At 36.4% G+C, this 19538-nt stretch overlaps 1 protein-coding gene across 1 annotated transcript; it reads left to right on the top strand.

Moving 5' to 3' along the window:
- Window positions 1-876: 876 nt before the first annotated feature.
- On the top strand, window positions 877-16029 carry LOC104072223 (protein yippee-like 1). Its single transcript, XM_009588202.1, has 4 exons — window positions 877-1221; window positions 12580-12623; window positions 14076-14184; window positions 15157-16029. Exons 1-4 carry the CDS (start codon window positions 1105-1107, stop codon window positions 15244-15246), a joined length of 360 nt encoding a protein of 119 aa, XP_009586497.1. The 5' UTR covers window positions 877-1104; the 3' UTR covers window positions 15247-16029.
- The last annotated feature ends 3509 nt before the right edge of the window (window positions 16030-19538 follow it).

The following is a 19538-nucleotide window of genomic DNA, read 5'->3' as shown; positions in this document are numbered from 1 at the left end:
TAGCTGATGACATAAGTGACTGTGCAAGTGTTCATGTTTGGATTGCTCATTAGCTTGATGCATATAGCATGGTAACTGATGGCCTTTGACAGATCAGTCGATGTTGTTATGAATATTTAGAATCTGTAATTTTCAGGCAAACTCTAAAAAAGGCTTGCTTTCCAGTATAGCAGGAAGGTCTGGCCTTCTCTGTTTATGCATATAATGTCTCTTAAAGGCACACTGAGGATTAAGAATGCAATTGGGTATTCTGTGTAGAATTTAGCATTTATTATCTGACTGTGATTTTGGTAGCATCCATTAAGACAATTCTGGTAGAGCGAGGAAGTATCTAATTGACTTTGATCAGGACACTAGTCAGAAAGGTCTTTGCCTAAAGGCATAATTCTGCTGAGCTTGAAAGAGGAGGAGACATGGATCCCTGAATAGGGTGGCAGCATCTTACTTGGTATTTGACTTAAAGCCAGATGCAATACAGCAATATTTTTTGCTGAAAGACGAAGTGCAAATATCTGTTGTATGTTTATTGTTGGACACAGCAACTGTTTTCCAAGAGGCCTTGTCACTTGCTATATTGGAACTGACCACTGGAACTTCAGACTTTGTCTAATCCCCTGCCTTTTTGTTGTAATTTTCTGCATGGTTGTCTTAAAGAGTATACCTGGTATATTGTAGAAAGTGCTTGTTTCATGGAGAACTGTTTGCATCTCCTCCCTCATTAGAAATGTGGTGGAGTAGACACCACTAGTGGAACAGAACTGCTTGTTGCTGTGTTGAATGGAACTTGAATTGAGCAGCTTCATAGAAAAAAAGGGGCCTGTAGTGTAGCCAGGCATTTGCTCTAAATAACACTTCGCTTTGTCTCTAGAATTGTTGAATAACAAGTTTATTCTGGCCTTGTTGTAAGCTGCTAATTGTTCTGCTCTTTTCACCTACAGGTTGTGACTGTTTCTCTTCTGTCATTTGTGTGGAAAGTGCCACACACACTCCAGAACAACAACGGCTTTTGCTTGCATATTCCAGTGTTTCTTTTGTCAGCGAGTTCAGCAAAGTTGTAATTCTTCAAGTGCCAGCCCTGAGCTGAGTGAGGAGCCACCAGCAGAGATGGTAAAAATGACAAAATCAAAAACGTTCCAGGCTTACCTGCCAAACTGTCATCGAACCTACAGCTGTATCCACTGCAGAGCCCATCTAGCCAATCACGATGAATTGATCTCCAAGGCAAGTGGTTTGTTTAGAGACCTCATGAATTATTTCTTAACCAAAATGGTTATCACTGTATCACTGCTCCCAGTAGATAAGGGATGCAAATTGATGCATACTTCAAAGTGTCTTCCCTGGGTTCACTCTTGGGTCATACGTGTTGTGTACTGAGGACTGGATATATTCTGGAAACTTTTGAATGCAGCATAAAGGCTGATCTAATGTATTCCCCATATTAACAAGCTCTGTCTACTGTGAGGTAGGTACTATTTGTGAGCTGTCATATCTGAAAAGTCTGCTAAGGAAAACTGTCAGAACAAAACATCGGTCTCTGGGTAGGGAAATGATTCTGGTTATGGTGATTCCACATAAAGATTATTCTTGACTCTGTTTGACTGAAGGTCACAAAACTGGCTGTTTCCAGAATGTTCCGCTGCTGTTATGGAATCTGTAAACACATTTACTTCTGCTGTATACCAGTTCCTAAGGAATATTAGTAGCCAGAGATGTTCACAATAGTTGGACTGTCTAAACTTAAGCTTAGAGGATGGGTGGATTCTTGAAACGGGCTAGGCCTGTCCTTCTTACCTGTTGCTGGAAGAAACCAAGATTTGTGATGTATGAAATACGTAGGAAAACTTGAAGTTTGGGATAAATACTTGACAGACTGGTTCATTCTTTGCTTCAAATAAGCTTCTGATGGATTTGCTCTTAATGGTGTCCTGCAGAAAACACTTCAGTTGCTTTTCAAACCTCTTAATACAAATTGCTTTCTATATAACTATTTTGTCAAATAAAATTTTTAGTGGCAAGCCCTTTATAACTAATCTTATCTGTTGCTTCTGCCTCTTTGTGTGTTCAGCAGCACTAAGGTGATGCTGCTTGTGAGTGCTGAAGAGATGGGGGAGTTGAGAATGCTGCTGCTTCTGAATTGAGGTTTTCTTTGGGTGAGGAGAAAGTATACCTCCTTGTTTATCCCTGAGAGGGTTATCAGTAAATAATGGGTTTTTCCCATGCAGTTTTTCTTGTGTTACTAATGTTTTTGATCTTTGTTTAGATCTCAAGACAACTTTTTGACTCAAATAGTAAAATTGGTGACAGTTCTTGGCAGCGTTGCTTACTGCGTGCTTACTTCTGCTCTGCCTTTAGTCTCTTCCCCTGAACAATTCTTTCCCTCAACTTAGTACATGTATTGAGGCATGGAACTGCAAATGTGACACACTAAATGTGAAACAGTGAGCTAGCTACATATATAAAATTATGTGAAGAGATTTAAGAGGGAGTATTTGTTTTACTTCTATTAAGCTGAAAAAAGTTCCTCTCTTTATAGTGATTGATCTTACTTCGTTTTAAGGTCAGCAAAAACAAGACAAATATTCAAATAGTAATGTGAATGCATTTAAATTTCATTTGTTTCCATGTTGATTTTAGAATTTGAGCATAAGGGGCCTTTTTGGCAACACTGGATTCTAAATTACAAGCAATCACAGCTGCATTATTCGCTATATGTTCTAGGCTAAAAACTAGTGGGAGGGGTTACATCTTTCCTGAACTTCAGGTTGTAGATGCCTACAGGAAGAATGAAATTTTGCTAGCTGTGTCTCTTGAGATGTGTAAATTCATCGAGAAAATGCAGTTCAAGCACACATACTTAATAGGAAGCTCTTCTAGTGGACTTTGGTTTTTGGGTTTGTTTTTTTTTTTTGCATGTTGACTAAACTGCCACAGTTACCACGAGCCAGTTGTTCTCTGAGGTCTTGGGAGTTTTGGTCAGCAGAATATTTTGAATATGTTCTTAAGCAAATCACATGTTCATATTACAGCTTCATAAATTTCAAACATTAAAAAAATCAAATCTTCAATTCAAAGAACATGGAGAACTCTTTAAAAAAAAAATCTATCTAGTAAATACAAATACTTCTAAGTTGTTTCTAATGGTGTTGGGAAGGGTGTTAGATATGGATTCTGCTTTAGTTATGGCTTCCATAATTTTCAGTGAAGACATCTTACAAAAGTTGCTCTACTTGCATATGCTTATTTGACAGCTGATCCATATTCTGTCAACTTAAGATTTCTTGACCATATTTTATTGTCTAAATCTGTGTGATAATGAGAAATACATTTAAATGTGAGGTATATGTTTTTGTATGTTTGTAAAATAAAAAAAAAATTCTTATCTATTGTACTTGTATTTGGAACATAGCTTTAAAAAACCCATCCTCCTTTAAACTTAACTTGTATATATTCCAACATTGGAGAAGTTCTTCTGGTGGAAACAACTGCAAAGCAATAGTTAGATACACTTGGATTGTTAAATAAATAGTGCTGTCCTGGGGGCTGGCAGGGGGAGTGGTGGGAGGAAATAAGATTTGATTTTTTTTAAATGAAAACACAGGTTAACCTGGAAAATAAAAACTGAAGAAACATCCTAGACAACATGTGTAGACATAACTTAGAACTGTAAGAGGACTAACAGATGAGTGTACTTCAGAACTGTTTTTTTATATGAATCTTTTTTCTGAAGTTCTCCTAAGGTACTTTCATGGGTGGAAGTTATATGCAATGAGCTTAGGTTAATAAGAGATTTTTTGTTATTTATACTCTAATAATACCTAGAATCCTAGTTACTGTAACTACCCAGCTGCAGCAAAAATACTTAAAATAACCTGAAGTGTAGCAAGTTTACTCTATACAATCTAAAGTTAGCTAAGAACTGAACACTTCCTGTGCTGTTTTGGATTTATTGATGGAGCAGAGCATTGGACTGCTCAAGATTATTTCCCCCCCCACCTTGCTTTGAGGGCTTAGTTAAAAGCTAAAGCTGTGCGTAACATTTGCTAAATAAAATTTTTGGTTACAGATTGTCTCACTTTTTTCCAATCTCACTCCAGAACCTCAGTGCCACAAATACTCTTCAGCAGATGAAGGCAAACAGTATTTGATACCTAGCTGTAATTGCTTCATTTGGGTGTTCCTCCCCACCCCACATTTCCTGGGTGCATGATGATTGTTGCTTTCTTTTTCTCTGTGGTCAGGGAAAAAGCCAAAATAGATGGTGCACTCTTAATTTAAAGCAGCTACACCTAGCTTTCTAATGTGCTTTGGGGTATAAGCATTTGCTATACCTGACACTATAACGCTTCCAACTTCAAGATGAAAAGATAAGCTATGCTATGAAATGAGTGGTGTTTCTCTTAAATGTTGGTCTATCATGGAAAAGCAAAGAGTGCTGCATATTTCTGTCAATCATCCCTTTGATTCTGGTCCTCAGAATACCAGACTTCAGTACAGATTTGCAGTTCTGCTTTTGAGAACTGTTGATGCCAATTGTCTGACAAGGATGGCAGTGTACACGAATCACCTTTTCATTCTATTTCTGTTCTGTTTGAGCAGTAGGATCTCTTTCTTGCCTTAGAATTAATCATGAAGCCCTTTTTTTTCTTGTGCCCTTGCTGGTGATAAAATGGCAACCAAGAGTCTTGGCAATGGCTTAGAAATAAGAATGCAGACTAATAAAGACAGTATAAAAATGTGCTGCCTGCACAAGTGAAGTCATCATTATCCCTGGTTTTAGTTTTCTCTGCAATTATGAAAGGACTCGATGTGTTGCCTAGTGTTGAAATCAACTTGGATGTTAGTCATTAGAGCATACGTTTCCAGATGTTTTCACTCTATAACCTTGTGTTTTCTGCGCCCAAGGGAGGAACTTGGGTGAAGGGGAGGAATGGGAAGAAGGCTGGTTGAGGAGTCCCAAACTAGGAGGTCATCAGCAGTAGACATGTCGACAAATATTAGTCTGTACAGCTGAACACATGCACACATGTATGAGCTGTTGCCGTAATAATTTATAACTCCAGTCATCTTGGGGAAAACACTGATTTGAAGGTTACATAATAAGAGAACTAACAAACTGTAGATGCCTTTGAATTCAAGTAAGTGTAATTTTAAAGTGGTGTTAGGTACGTCTTGGAAACTACTGATTTTGCATTGTTAACAAGTCTGCAAGTGCTGGATTTTGTGGGTTTTTTTGGTGAAGACTTCAAAGTGAATATTAAACATTTTTTTAAAAAATACTATTAGGAGTATACCAGTCTTCACTACATTGAGGGTCGTTCAGAGCACAGGGGAAGAACCTGCAGCTTTTTTATTTCTTTAAAGAAGCAAATGGATATTTTTAGAATCATATCCTACTATGACTACAGGCACAGAAGAGAAGTAACCTCTATCAGCAAGCAGCCACAGGCCTTAATAAAGAGCAAGGCAAAAAATTGATGCCATAGGGGGCACTTGTTAGATTTAAAATGTTCAAGTAGCACATAAAAAGCGACCAAACAGTATATGTTAATGATAATTTAAAAAATCCCAACAATTTAAAAAATTGACGTAATTGAGCTTTGAGGGAAAACTTGTACAAGACTTTTTGAAGTCCAGGGGAGGTTGCCACTTGTGTGGCCTGTAAAAAATGTTGTGTGTATGCTGCTCTTAAAGTGATTCTAAAATAAGTTTTGTGAAAGGCTTAACTGAAAGAGCTTTCTTCTGATTTGTTTGTAAACCATGGAGAATGTGCAGTGATTATTAGCAGTAGTTAATTTTACAGGAGGCAAATGTTGCTTGAAGAGCCTGAGTTCCAAAGCACTGGAGGATGGCTTGTACCCACTAAGTTCCAGTAATTGTTTAGAAATTCAGTCAAGGTCCAACAAATTACAAAGAAATGCAAATACCTAATGAAATCTTGGAACCTAGTGTATATATTGCAAAGGATAATGCTTTGTTACTCAAGGTTGACCTGCTTGAAAGACTGTTGAATCGTCTTACAATGTGCCTTAATGCTGGGGATGGAAGAAAATCTGGATTACTTTGTATAGATGCCTGTATAAATACTGTCACTTTCTTCTGCCTCATTCATTGCAAAGCATATCTGACGAGAGGGGGGAAAAAGTCATATGAAGTCACAGACAAGACTAGATGTGTCAATATTTTCAAGAACAAGTTCTGCATAAAGGTATATATACGTAACTGTCATTGACTTCACTGGGAAATCCTTGCACCTTATGGGTAAAAGAACAATCTTGGTGGTTAAATTTAGTTCTCCACGGTATTCAGTATGTCTGCTGTTACATTATTGATGAGAAGGAAAAGTCTTCAGCTTAAATATATGCCAAAACATTTTTAGCCTTGCGTAGCAATCTCTGGTTTTGTCCTCCACTGTTTAACTGATGAGTTCAAGAGGATTTTTTTTTAAGGGTTTATTGTCTTTAAGTAAATGTGCTTGATTCAATTTGGTAATCCCCTTTGCTTATGATATAAGGAGTGCTTGGAAAGATAGTTGGGCCTGTTGTATGCTTCAACGCCATTTTTGTTCCCTTCTGAAAAAGTTGAGAATGGGCCTAATTTCGTAAATATTCTGGTGATAATTTTCCCTAAGAGGCTTCTAGTTTTTTGGGTTCTGTTTTTTTCTCTTGGGGGAAGAACCTAGTTTTTAGAAGAGAAGCAATCTTTGGAAAACATCCAAGAATAGATTTGAAGGCTTAAAGGAGCTGGAAAGTGTGCAGGGGAAGTGTACTCTATGGGTGTTTTGACATTAATTATTTCTGAAATACATTCAAGATTCTGTATAACTCAAGATAACTTGTCCTGTCTGACAAAGTCTTTGGGAAATATCATTTGCCAAATTTGCAGGCATGCAGTTTTGGAGGTGGAATTTTTTAAGGTTATTCTCTACATATTGAACTTTATAACTTGCTTTATTAAAATCAGTAAATAATTGAATGGAAAGGTACTTTCAAAACTTTTTTTTAATACTTATCGTGGAGTCATTTAGAACTTGCCTAGTAAGCAGCTGAGCAGCATTATCTCTAGTTGTCTGCAGTATAAAGGAGTTGGATCTGAGAGAACTATCAAGTGGATCAAATCTTTTTTTCCCTGATAAATTTTTTTGTCTGTAGCTTATATTGAATTCAAATTTCTGAATTTATTTTGCAAATCTTGAAGTGACAGGATATCCTTACAGTCTCTGATGCATCTTACTCAGAAGATAATTTCAGACATCAGAGCTCTTGTATGTGATTCTGGTTTACCTTAAGAACACTGCCCCTGAGAATACTGTCTTCTGAATTACTCAGTAATATTTCTTTGAATTGCGTATTTGTTCACAATACTAATTCAGGTTGATCTATCTTAGCTTGTAAAGTGAACTCTAGCAAATGAAAGGAAACTCAAAATGAAACAAAAAAAAACCTGTGGACTTCTTTCATTTACATTCTTTAAAATTATTTTTCCATGTTACGAGTAGCTTGCAAGCTGTTTTAGGGGAAGATACTGTTAATGCCATTCTGACTTGCGTATAATAATGTCTGCCATACCTTTAATACATGCTAAGATGGCAGTTTCTCTGGGTGTTTTCTGTGGAGCATGATCTCTAGCCACACAATCTAATCCCATCTGTGGGGAATAATTAATTACATAAGCTTTTTAGTAGCTTCCCTTCCCCCACCCATGCCCTTAGGTATGCCTTAGGGCAGTAAATACATGTTCTGCTTAACTGATACTTCCTTTTCTCCTGGGTAAAACACCTAATCCTGGTGTTAGAGCTAATGACGGGTTTAAGTTAGAAGCATAGATCATATCTAATTCTGCAGGTATGTACTAGTGTGTAAAGTGAAACATTCATAAAGTTTCTTTACTACAAAATGTATTGATGCCAGAGGTCTATTAGATGACAGATCATCAAACCAAACTATTGTTGCAGTTGACCTTAGTATGGTTCCTAAGCACAGTTAAACAATTTTGCTTACACTATCTGACATTCTAGATACTTTCAACTGTGCTGAAACAAGAAGTATTTATGGATCTTGTAGCTCTTCCTGTAGGAATGGAGAGCTAGTCAAAGATGTGGATTTTCTAGGGAAAAAGTTAACTCGTAAATCAATGCAATATTATTAATTGAGGACCATGAAAAAGCAGACTTACAGCAAGTTTGTTATAAGTGCAAATATTAGTTGAACTGATAAATTACACAGCTTCTAAGTAAAAATCCTGGTTGATATGAGTTATTATTGATAACATTTGGTCACAGTTGCCACTATCTTCTAATTCGTCTCTACTGGGTAAGACGCCTATTTAAAACCCAGTTTTAATAGAATGTTCAGTTTTAGTTACGAGTTATGTATAGTGCTAGCAATCTTGGAAGTGCTGAACAAATCTTGCAAAGTAAAAGTTTGCGTTTGCATAGGTGATGTTTATTCTTCAGAAGAGCAGTCTGGAGACTGGTTTGAACAGTTATGCCTGTTAGTCCTTGACACTGCCATTTAAAATATTCTCTTCTCTTTCATTTCCTTTAAGGAGTTGACACACAAGGCGTTTAACCTGTCAGTCTCTTAAAATTCATATCAGTATAACTGAATCATACAGTGCAGAGTGTGAGAAACTTGATGCTGGTAAAAACAAATGTTTGTTCAGTATTAATTTTTTTTTCTGGTTATGCAAAATACTCTGTTTGTAGCCGAGTTACAAGCTTAGCAAGCAGTTCAAGTGCCAAAATGAGTTGTCCTCTTTTCATTTCTAGTAATAGGATGCATCATGAAGTGGAGCTCTGATAATATATCTTTCTTATACCTGTTAGTAGGTGGATCCTACATGTAAATCAATATTCTGTGGTCATGAGAATGCATATGGGACAGATGTATACCTTTTTGTGTTGTTTGAATACAGTTTTGGGGGAAAAAAAAAAATCTCTTCAGCTGTTCATGTGAATAAGAAACTATGACTGCCAAGCTCTGACAAGTTAAGAAATAAGTAAGAAAAATTAAAAGGCACGGGAATTTAAAAATTGGTATCTTTACAGTGCTTTTACTTCAGTCAGCATATGAGAGTTCCACATGGATGGACTGCAGACCATTAAATGCTCAATGACACATTAATGTTGTGGTTTGATACTGGTTTTAAAGGAAAATCTGAGTTACCTAGACCCAAGTTCTGTATTCCAGAACACAGTAACACAAGTTGCCACAGGTTGCTTTCAAGTTATCTGTGAGTGATGTAAACATGGAGGAACTCACTCTTCCCAGCTGGACAAAGAAACAATTGTTCTATGGCACGTAAATATAATATTTAGCCTCTAAACATGTATGTAGGCGAGAAAGATGAATCAGCCAAACTCTGCAAACAGGAAGCTAGAGAAGGTGGGAATGGAGGAGCTTTTCATGGTGGGATATTTGTGAACAGATTTTCTTTCTGAAACGACTGTCCCAGGAAAAGGTTCAGTTTTCCCTTCCACTCTACCCTGATAATCCCAAAAATTAGAAGGTAATAAAGATGGCGGTTTCTGAGGGGGGGAAAAACCTAGGAGATTGCAGCATAGTTAGGGCAACAAAGCAAAGTGTACAAGAAAAGAAAAGTAATCTTTAAAAATACATCAGGAAAAAAGAACTAAAGCAGTATTTTCCAACCTGCGGTTTGTATTTCATTTGGCTGGAATTTTTTTCAGCTTATGAAACGGGAAGGGCTTTTTCTGCTATTTCTGGCATCCTGTTACTGCCCTCTGCTTAATTTTGAGAAATGTAGGGTCAAAGGAGAGCTTTTATTAGGTGATACTAAGTCAAGACTAAACATAAACTTGGCAGAAATAATTGCATAAAGTAGTTCAAAAGATCTCCTGACTGTTGATTTGTTCTGGAGTCTTTTTCTTTCCCAGCTAGCTGGGGAACTTCAGGTATGGCATATAAGTAGTTTTAAAAGTGATTGTGTAGGACCAGACGAAAAAAAAACCACATTAATTTGTATGCGATTGGCATGAGTAATTACATGTAAATAGAGAAACTAGCACATGATTAATTTAATAGGAAAGAGTATTTCTTGGTGCAGTTTGAAAAAAGATTTGTGATTCTAATTCATAACAGTTTTTAAAGCAAGGAGAAATGGCTGCTTTAATTTAAGGATTTTTTACGGTAGCTTAACCAAAAATAATGGTCATCATGGCTTTGAAAGTTCTTTTTCTTAATTTTGGGTACATGGAAGTAGGAAGTTCTAGTTCAAGTTTACTTCTTAATGAATAAGAGGACCTTTAAAGTGTTTCCTTTGCCTTTTCTTAAATTTTGGGCTTGCACTACTGTTGTCTCTAAATTAATGTGTAGTTGACTCAGGCTAGTTACTCATTTGTTAATGGGCAGTTTTTGAGAGTATACACATGAATAGTTTTTGTCTTCATCTGCAGTAAGCATTCTCTGCATAGTTGATGGTGAGACGCTGGCTCTAATTTAGAGAGCACTGCTTGTTCTATAGAAACTACAGACTGTAGGTTTCATACTATTCTGCCAGTTTTGTGATGTGTTTTTAAGTATCTCAGGAGAACTGAACTAGTGATGGGTTTTTTTGTTTGTTTGTTTTAACGGTAGGCATAAGGATTGCTTCCTGGCAGAGTTGTTCAGACTCTGTACTCAACTAAGTCTCTCCTTTCAGGGTCAGTCCTACCTGAAGTTTTAGCTTTCACTGTACTGCATAGCCTATCTTTTTTTTCCTCACCTTGTGAAAAATAAGACTTGCAGTTCTGGATAATGGAGAGAGTACCTTTCCTTTTGTCTTTGCTATAGATGAAGAAATATGTTCTGTGCCCAAAAATCTGCGTTTAATAATTCTTTTAAATGGTTGCTAAAATAATACTAAAATATTAATGCTATAAACTGTTAAATAGAACTTCTCATCTTAAGATGAAATTTTATGAGTAGTAAGGGCTGTATGTAACTACACCGCCACCATTGCTATTTACAGTAGTCCAGAGTCATGGATTTCTTTTAACATTCTTTGTTGCAGTATATAATCGGGTTAATGTTGATCAAAAAGTCTTTATTTATATACATTTCCCTTTTACATCTTTTTTTGCAAACTGTTCTGAGTAAGTAGTTAAGGTACAACAGTTACTGGTGTTGTGTTGGTAATCATTAGACTGGCAAAATACCTATTTTGGTGTCAAGTGACTTCTAATTATGTAACTAAATACATGTCAGAAGAAGAATCCATTGCAGAAAGGTCCTTCTGCCTATGGTTCTATGCCTAATGTTACTAAAACCATTCAAAAATATTTAGGGTGAGATTTTCCTTCTAAAAACCTTCCATGTTGATCTAATGTACATTTCAGAAAAGTTGGTCTTTGATCTTCAATACTGGAACTGCAAGGATTCTTAAAAACAATTGTACTTTCTCTTCAGCATGGATAAAATTGTTAATTTTCTTCGAAAGTAGGTTAGCGAAGGGAAATTCTGGGAAAAAAGAAATTAAGACAATTTAGGGATTTTTTTAAATGGAATTCAGTATGGAAGAGAGAAAAAAGAAAAACTCTGTTTCAGTGTGATCCTGTTTGAATGGGAAATAATGGCTATGTCTAAATTAGCAAGCAATTCAATACAGAAGGAACAAATCAACAGATGAAGGCAGTGTCTTACATACATTTTGAATGTTTTACCTATGGCTGGGTCTAGTCTGCTCACAAGTTTTGCCAGGATGTTTGTAGCTCAAGGCTGTCTGATCATAGGTTCAGGCCTTTATATCGTCATTAGCGTTTGTAGAGTGCACAGTGGAAGAGCTTCTGGTTTAGTTTGGTACAGAAGGAACAAAGATGTGGTTCACAGGCACTGAAACTGCTCTGGATGCCAAAGCAACCCCCAGTAAGTGTGGTTGATTAGGGGTTTTACTTCAAAACTGTGCTACTGCTCTGAACTAAAACATTCATTCAGATCCAGCCAAGAGAGTCTACCAGTCATCTTTTCTCCACAATCTATCCGGAATGTGAAAGATTTGAAGCCATACGGCTGTGCTTAGGCATTTGATGATAACAGTTGTTTAATTAAAGTAAAGCTGAGCTTATAAACTGATCAGATGCATTTCCTGAATACAGTATGCTGGTTTCATGATTGGTCCAGAATTTTGCTGGTCTTACATCAAACGATGCAACAAAATTGAAATAAATCATCTTTGGGGTGCAAAATCTCCTTTGGGAGAGGACAGAGGAGATGGAAATAATTCCTTTTGAGTTAAAAGCAGATTTTAATTAGCATGAAGGATGTCTAGGAAAATGAGAATTGATATCTTGCAGAGAGGTAGGAAAAAAGTATGTTTTGTTTGCATTACGGATGTCTTATTTTGGACAATAATACTTAACAACTTAAAACCGTTGCTAAAAATCTAATGTGGGTGAAAACTTTGCTGACCAGGCTTTCCTATAAAGAATTGGTATAAACTTTTAACTTAAAGTAACTAATTTGAAATAGTTTATATCTGTATTATGTTTATATGCATACTAACACGCTCTTCTAGAACTATTTTTTTGTTTGGTGGGGTTTTTTGTGGGTTTTAACAAGTGCAATTTTTTTTTTTTTTGTGCAGTCCTTCCAGGGAAGCCAGGGACGAGCCTACCTCTTTAATTCTGTGTAAGTATGTTATTATGGTTATGCACACTGCCTACCGAGTGTGATTTTTTTTTTTTTTTGTATGCTTTGTAAGTGGAAAACAGTAGGAATTAGTGTAGCTACACTTTGCCCTGTTCTTTTTAACATTGGTGTTACTCACCAGCAACAGTTACTACAGAGCTACTGAGCTGATTCATAAGTATCCCTATGCGCGTACTAGTTTATATAATCTTTTAAGAAATTCTGCTAACAGCTGAAAGTTTAGGGGAGAGTGTTAATGTGAAATTCCTTTTGTATATGTCATGGTAACTGTCTTGAGTAAGAGTTGCTGTTCTGAGATATTCCAGAAATCGAAATATATTGCATGACTGTAAATTTGCTTTAGATAACTCTGCTGTAGTCTAAAGAATTTTCCAGTGTGATAGTTAGATACATTTACAGGTTAATGTTCCAGGAAACTTGGTACATCTTAAATGACCTTGAATATTGCAAATGTGCTAGAGGCAAAAGGTCTCTGTGATCTTAGCAAGCCTAATATTTGCAATTTTAGGCATGTCCTACCCATGATACAAGGCTCTTCGAATTTGCTAATGGATGTATTTTAAGTTTCTAATATGCAGGATTGCATTTTTGTCTTGATTTTTCAGCAGTTTATTGTGTTGCAGCATTTTGGAAAAAAGAAACACAGTTAAGTGTTTTAGTCTATTTTAGACCAGGATAATGGAACTAAAACTGCAAAGGATTAGATTGCAGATCCTTGAAATTCTTTTTATATATAGTCGTTCAGTTGTGATTGGGACTTATAATATAATTATAGTAGTACGAATCTGGTAATACAAGAGCGAAAATGGCAAAATTTTGCTCTTGTATAACACTGTCTAAAAACTTAATTTAGTCTTGCTGATGTTCTCTGCATAGACTCTTGTTCATGAAAAAGCTAGCTTGATGGGATTTTGATTTTTTTTTTTTTTTTTAATATTGCTGTTTGTTCATCAAGGCTTAGTCTGCTGATCTGTAGCAAAGAAATATTTATGAGGCTTTTTTCTTGCTGCTAGTTGGATTTGGTTCTCAATTCAGCTGTTGGTGCTGATTTACTGCTACAGACTTCCATTATAGAGGTCTCAAATTGTTTTTGAAAGAAAAGCCTGAAACTGTAGAGGTGTCCAGTTACTGCTTAGTGTTCTGTTCTCTGAGAGTTTAACTATTTAGCCTGTCTCTGTTGATGGGAGTAAGTGGGCATCACCAACAGTTCACTGTTTAGACTAGCCGCTTGAAAAACAAAAAACAAAACCTTTTTCCTCCCATCCTTCAGCTCAGTGTAACAGAGGAAGTTACTTTTACAGCATTGAATAAGTTGGGCACTTTTTTTTTTAACTATTTTTTGTCCTCTGGAGAAAAGATGGGTAACAGCTAAGAAAAGAAACACTCTCGTGCAGTTAATGTAGAGTAATTTCTCCTTTGTTTTTTTTTCAGGGTAAATGTGGGCTGTGGTCCAGCAGAGGAGCGAGTTCTTCTGACAGGTTTACATGCTGTAGCAGATATCTATTGTGAAAACTGTAAAACCACTCTTGGATGGAAATATGTAAGCAATATACTTAAGTCTTTGATAAATGTTTATATGTTGAAGCACAGATATTTGAGTAGGCCACTGAGTAGCACCTATACTGATAGTTTAGAGGTGAGTTAGCTCTAGTGCTTTTGTATGTATCAGATTGTAATGTAGTTTTGCTTCCTTACATCTGCTGGAATGTTGTAGTAGATAATAACTTTATACCGGACTACGAAACAAGCATGAGCTATAGGTGCTATTAAAGCTAGCTAATACTTCTGTAATATCTTTTTGCAAGATTACCAACCACATACGCTAAACCGGATGGAAGAAATTGTCAAAGTGGGTCTTTAATTTCTTGGGTTGCAAAAGTTGGTTCGTATAGCAAAAATATGAATTACAATAAATGGTACTGAGCATGTTTACACTGCTTACAACTAATGTGAACTTGATTCTGTTGTTTGAAAAGTTATCTGTGCACTTGTGCAGTTACCTGTAACACTTGCAGCTGTGTTGCAAGTTTGATGTTTTGAAAATGTTCGGTTCTGGGTATTGCATGTCGGATTTTCATGGATTCCGTATAGCTTCAGATCTTATAGAAAGAAGTTGTCCTAATGCATTCCCTCTGATGATGAATATAGAGGAGAGCTTTCGAAAAGGTTCCCCATTGCCTCTTTTCATTGCTTATGGGTATAAGGAAACTGAACACACATAACATGCCATTTCCTATCCTTCACTTAAAAGCGTTAAAATTCCATAAGCAGTGAGAGAACACGGAAAATTCTAAAGCAAGATCTGTTGTGCAGTGGATCTGCCAATTCCGCTTACGAGAAGTTTACTCCTATTTCCTTCTCAATCCTCTTCATCCTCTCTTTCCTCCCTCCCACCCTTAATTTGGGATGTTAACTGGACTGTCTCCTGGTTTGTATTTTTAATGCAAATTTGATGTTTAAAATTCTTAATTTCCCCAGCTTAATTCAGTGTCTTGATTTTTCTTCTTTACAGGAACATGCTTTTGAGAGCAGTCAGAAATACAAAGAAGGAAAATTTATCATTGAACTTGCCCACATGATAAAAGACAATGGCTGGGAGTGAATCATAACCTTTTTCCTTCTGTTTGGACAATATTCTGTGGAACATGCTTTACAAAGACTAACGCAAAGTAAAGGAAGAGCTTGGCTAGAGTGGCCCTGAGAATATCACTGAACTCTGAAACCTCACAAATGAGTAGTGTAGTGTAAGTGGCTATTTCAGGCCATGTTTGCCTTTTCTCCTTGTGTAAGTTCCCTCTTTTTGTACGTGTATTATTGTGTGAACAGTTGTTTTGGAACATTTTGGATGACCTTTTTCTAAACTCTCTCGAACTAGAGAAACAGTTCACTAATTGAAAACGGATTTTACTGGTTAGCATCTATCTCTGACCTATGCCTTTAATGCTACCTTCTGCTGTGCATGCTTCTTGCCTAAACACCTACACTCCAGACCTGTAGAAGTTTCTATGTTGAGCAGTCCGAAAGAATGTATGGGATGGGGTGCTTTTTTATATGTAGCAATTTCTGATGTGTTTGGCAGTGAAGAGGATGCAGTATTGTAGTTATTAATTTCTCTTTTAAATTTGAGTGTACCACAACCTATGTACATCTTGTAGGTGAATTGGTTAAAGGTACAGTGCTCACTTTAAAAAATATTTCAATTGCACTGACTGAAGTTAGCAGGTCTCAAGTTGTTAGGAAAGGTTGTGCTAGAGATTTGGTATCTTAATGAAATACCTTAGAAGGATTTTAAATCAATAATGCTATAGAATGTGTTCATTTAAGACCAACATATTCCCTAAGGAGTTTGCTGGATAAGAAATTTATAAACTATAGCTTGCAAGATTAAAAAGGCAGAAAAATATATGCATCTTCTATTTTGGAAAAAAAAAATTAGTCGGTGTATTAAAAAAAAAAAGTTTTGGTACTGTACCTTTGCCAGTAACAGGGACTTGTGCATCAGTAAAGTTTTATGGCTGGTTCCATGTAACTGTATAGTCCTAATGCACTGGACAAAGAGGTTGATATCAAGGAAACTTGTTGAAGTATTCTGCTTCTGCTACATTTGAACAAAAATATTTATTTTTGTGAGAAATGGCCAGAGCCCATGACATGAAAATTAATATAGTACCTGTAGGAAAAGGAGAAGTAATAAGAGGGAAGAGAAGTTTGACTCAGTTTTTCATAAAATGAAATAACAAGATAGTTTTTAAAACTTGGGGGTGGGGAAAGGGTTTCTTGGTTTGCTGGCTAAATCATCCCCAAGTACCTTTTTATAACAAAAATTTATATGAAACTCACCTTCTTTTTTGTTCTCAAGCTGTTTCTTAAATGGAATGAGTTAATGAGAGAAACTTCTGGAAAGTGTATGCACGGTATTAGCTGTTGGTATCTGTGCATGCAAATTCTGAGCAACTATGAAAGAAACGCTCTACATAAATTTGCTAACTTTATTTTCAAATTAAACAGTCTCTGAAGACTTTTTGTATTTTAATCCTTTTAATGCTTGAGGATAAAACGTTTGGAAAAAACCCTTTAATACTATGTAATTACTATAACTGAACAATATGGAAGCCTTGCAATACAAAATCATTTTCTCTCAATAACAATTCTAATATGGCACCTGCAAAATTAGTCATAGGTGCTGTTGCTGCTGTTACGTTTTTGGGAATCTCTGATAGGCTTTCTGAACTCTGCTGCACTTTAGAAATTTTATCATACATGAAAAATTATGCCAATGGGTAGGGGCAATACAAATCTTTAAAACCAGCTTTCCGGTGTCTTTGTGGAGAGGAAGAGAGAGAAGAGAGTTCGCCCATGTGTACACATTCTCTATGATGCAGGCTGGCTAAACTGCATTCAAGATGTAGTGATCTATGTCTATGAATTAAAAATGTAAGAATTAGAGAAGTAGTTAAAGCTGTTGCGTTTCAGTCCAGAGACCTGACATGGTAAGTCGTGTTCAATCTGGATTTTGTGGCTTACACATTACTACTTCATGTTCACATCATCAGGCATCAAACTCTCCTTTTAACAATGTCTTTGATGCAAGATGGGCTTTGGTGTTGCCTGTCTCTTGATCTTTTTGACCTGGAATTCTTGGGATTTTGTTTTCCTCCATTGTAATGTGTGTTGCCAACAAAGAAGGCACTAAAACTTGTATCAGCAAAAAGTTTATGTTGGCTTCAAAGTCCAAAGTTGCAATGTTGATACTTGTGAACACACTTATTTAAGTTAATGTATCTTTGGGCTTTTCTTATTTCTGGGCTACAGACTTGAAGCAGTACACTGGACTGAAGACAAAAGTAATGGCTGCTTTTCAGTAGAGAGTTGAAATTAAAGAAAATATGTAAAGTATTAAAGATTTTTCTCTCTAAAATTGGGGGTTTGGCTATCTCTTGTTAGTAAGTTAATGCTGTCTGCAACACAGTCTGATTCTTACTTAGAAATTCAACCTCTTTCTTCAGTGCATTATTTGTATTTCAAACTGGACATTTTCACCAAAACCTTAATTAACTTTGATGCCAAAGGTTGGGACTTCATCAAGTGCTTAGCACATAGAGCTTCAGACTACTGGCATAAAGAGTTAATGATCTATATGTGATGTTTATGGCTTTTAAGAGAACCAAACAAAGCAATATTCTTTTTTGGTCTTTTAAGAGTGGACGCTTAGAAGGAGTAAAGAGTAGAACTAGTGCAGAATTGCTATTTCATGCTGCCATGTAACAATTCTTGAGGCTCATTCTATTGAGGGACTATGTGAATTTTCTTCCTGTGTTTCTTGGCAGCGTCAATGATTATTTTCTCCCCTTGTAAAGATGTTACTGGTTTTGGTGAAAGTAGAATCCAGATAGCAATGGCTGCTGGCTGATGTGAAGAGGTCAGTCTGGTCACTGAACCCCCCAGCAGTCATTTGAAAGAAAAATAAACTTACTTGAAAAAAAATTTTACTAAAGCATTTTCCCTCTAACCAATTTTTGTAATATATTAAAGATTATATTTAAAGTTTGTATGTGTTTGCTCTGGGCAAGTTTACTTCCCCTCCAACTTGAGCACTTTTGTTACTTGTACTGGTTATTTTTATTGTTGGTCTTAACATTTATTTTGTATTTTGTTTTTTATAAACTGTAACAAAAAGCTTTTGTGAACCTTTGTTTCTTGCTGGCTCTTTCTTGGACCAAATGAACTGACTATGAGCTGGCTTAGAAGAAACGTTCATTGGGATGCATAGGAATTTGCTAGCAAAAATGTACATGTATTGAAAGTTTTTTTTTTCTCTGAACCTCTAAAGCCACGCCTGTCCTAAAGTAATTAGTCATAATTCGATGTAACTTTAGTAATCTGACCACACATTCTCTGTCTGGGTCCAAAATAATGGCTGTAACAATGGTGTTCCAGGGCTGAGTCTGCCTCCAAACACTGGAGTTATTCTTTGGCTGGTCACTCCAAGTACCTTTTTGATTAATAAAAGGCAATGCTGCCATCTATAAAAATTCTGTTATGTTGCAAACTTGCTGTGAAATAAGCTGCAGAATTTGGTGAGGGATTGCTGACACATCAACCTAACCACTTGTGCTGTATGCTTTTAGCAGTCTAGTAATCTCAATTTTATCTGCCAGTAAAAAGGGCCAGAATATGAATTTCCCTCGTTCATTGTAAGCTATACAATGACAAACTGTATTAATGAAGTTTGTTATAATTCCATCTTAATTTCCCACTAGCAAAGCCTAACATAATGGACAATTGGAGTGGTGTGCCTTGCATTCTTGCAGTCTTTCACAATCCATGGGGAAGGAGGGGGAATACAGTTGATGAAATTTCTTTGAATTAAAATCTGGCCTCAGAGGTTCTGACAAATAGTCATCACTGCGCCCATAACCAAATGGTCATCCATATTTCTTATTGGTGTATCAACTTAGTGCAAGAGTTCATGAATGCTGTGTACCATTTTTGGTGGACTTGCGTGTACCATTTTTGGTGGACTTGCGTGTCCCTCTGAGTAATGCTTGTAGAGCTTTTTCTGCACGCTCATCTCAGCAGTCAGATTGCAACAGACCCAGAGTCTCACAGACCAAATTTTGAACATCTCCATTCTTTGATAATGGCAATGAGTGGAAGAAGCTGTCAAATTACTGTTAAACTTTTTGGACACTTTATTGTACTTCATTGAGACTCATGTTAATCCAACCAGCAGTACAAACACTGCAAAAGGAACAGACACTTCAGAGGTTTCTTTTAAAAGGACTGTTACAAATGGTTTAAGGCCTAAAGCATGAGTCATAAATGGCAGTTGAGTCGTGCCTCATTTGTTTCTTAAACTCTTTACAATGCTTTCTTTTACAGGTGACATGGCTG

Source organism: Fulmarus glacialis, unplaced genomic scaffold, assembly GCF_000690835.1.
Source record: "Fulmarus glacialis isolate BGI_N327 unplaced genomic scaffold, ASM69083v1 scaffold4602, whole genome shotgun sequence".
Taxonomy (NCBI): Eukaryota; Metazoa; Chordata; class Aves; order Procellariiformes; family Procellariidae; genus Fulmarus; species Fulmarus glacialis.
This window is presented reverse-complemented; position numbering and strand designations above follow the sequence as displayed.

What these genes read in the sequence shown, in the direction of transcription:
- LOC104072223 (XM_009588202.1), top strand. Translation starts at nt 1,105, where the DNA reads ATGGTAAAAATGACAAAATCAAAAACGTTCCAGGCTTACCTGCCAAAC. An exon ending in ACGATGAATTGATCTCCAAG is followed by an intron (nt 1,222 to 12,579) that starts GCAAGTGGTTTG and finishes TTTTTTGTGCAG; the next exon opens with TCCTTCCAGGGAAGCCAGGG. An exon ending in GCCTACCTCTTTAATTCTGT is followed by an intron (nt 12,624 to 14,075) that starts GTAAGTATGTTA and finishes TTTTTTTTTCAG; the next exon opens with GGTAAATGTGGGCTGTGGTC.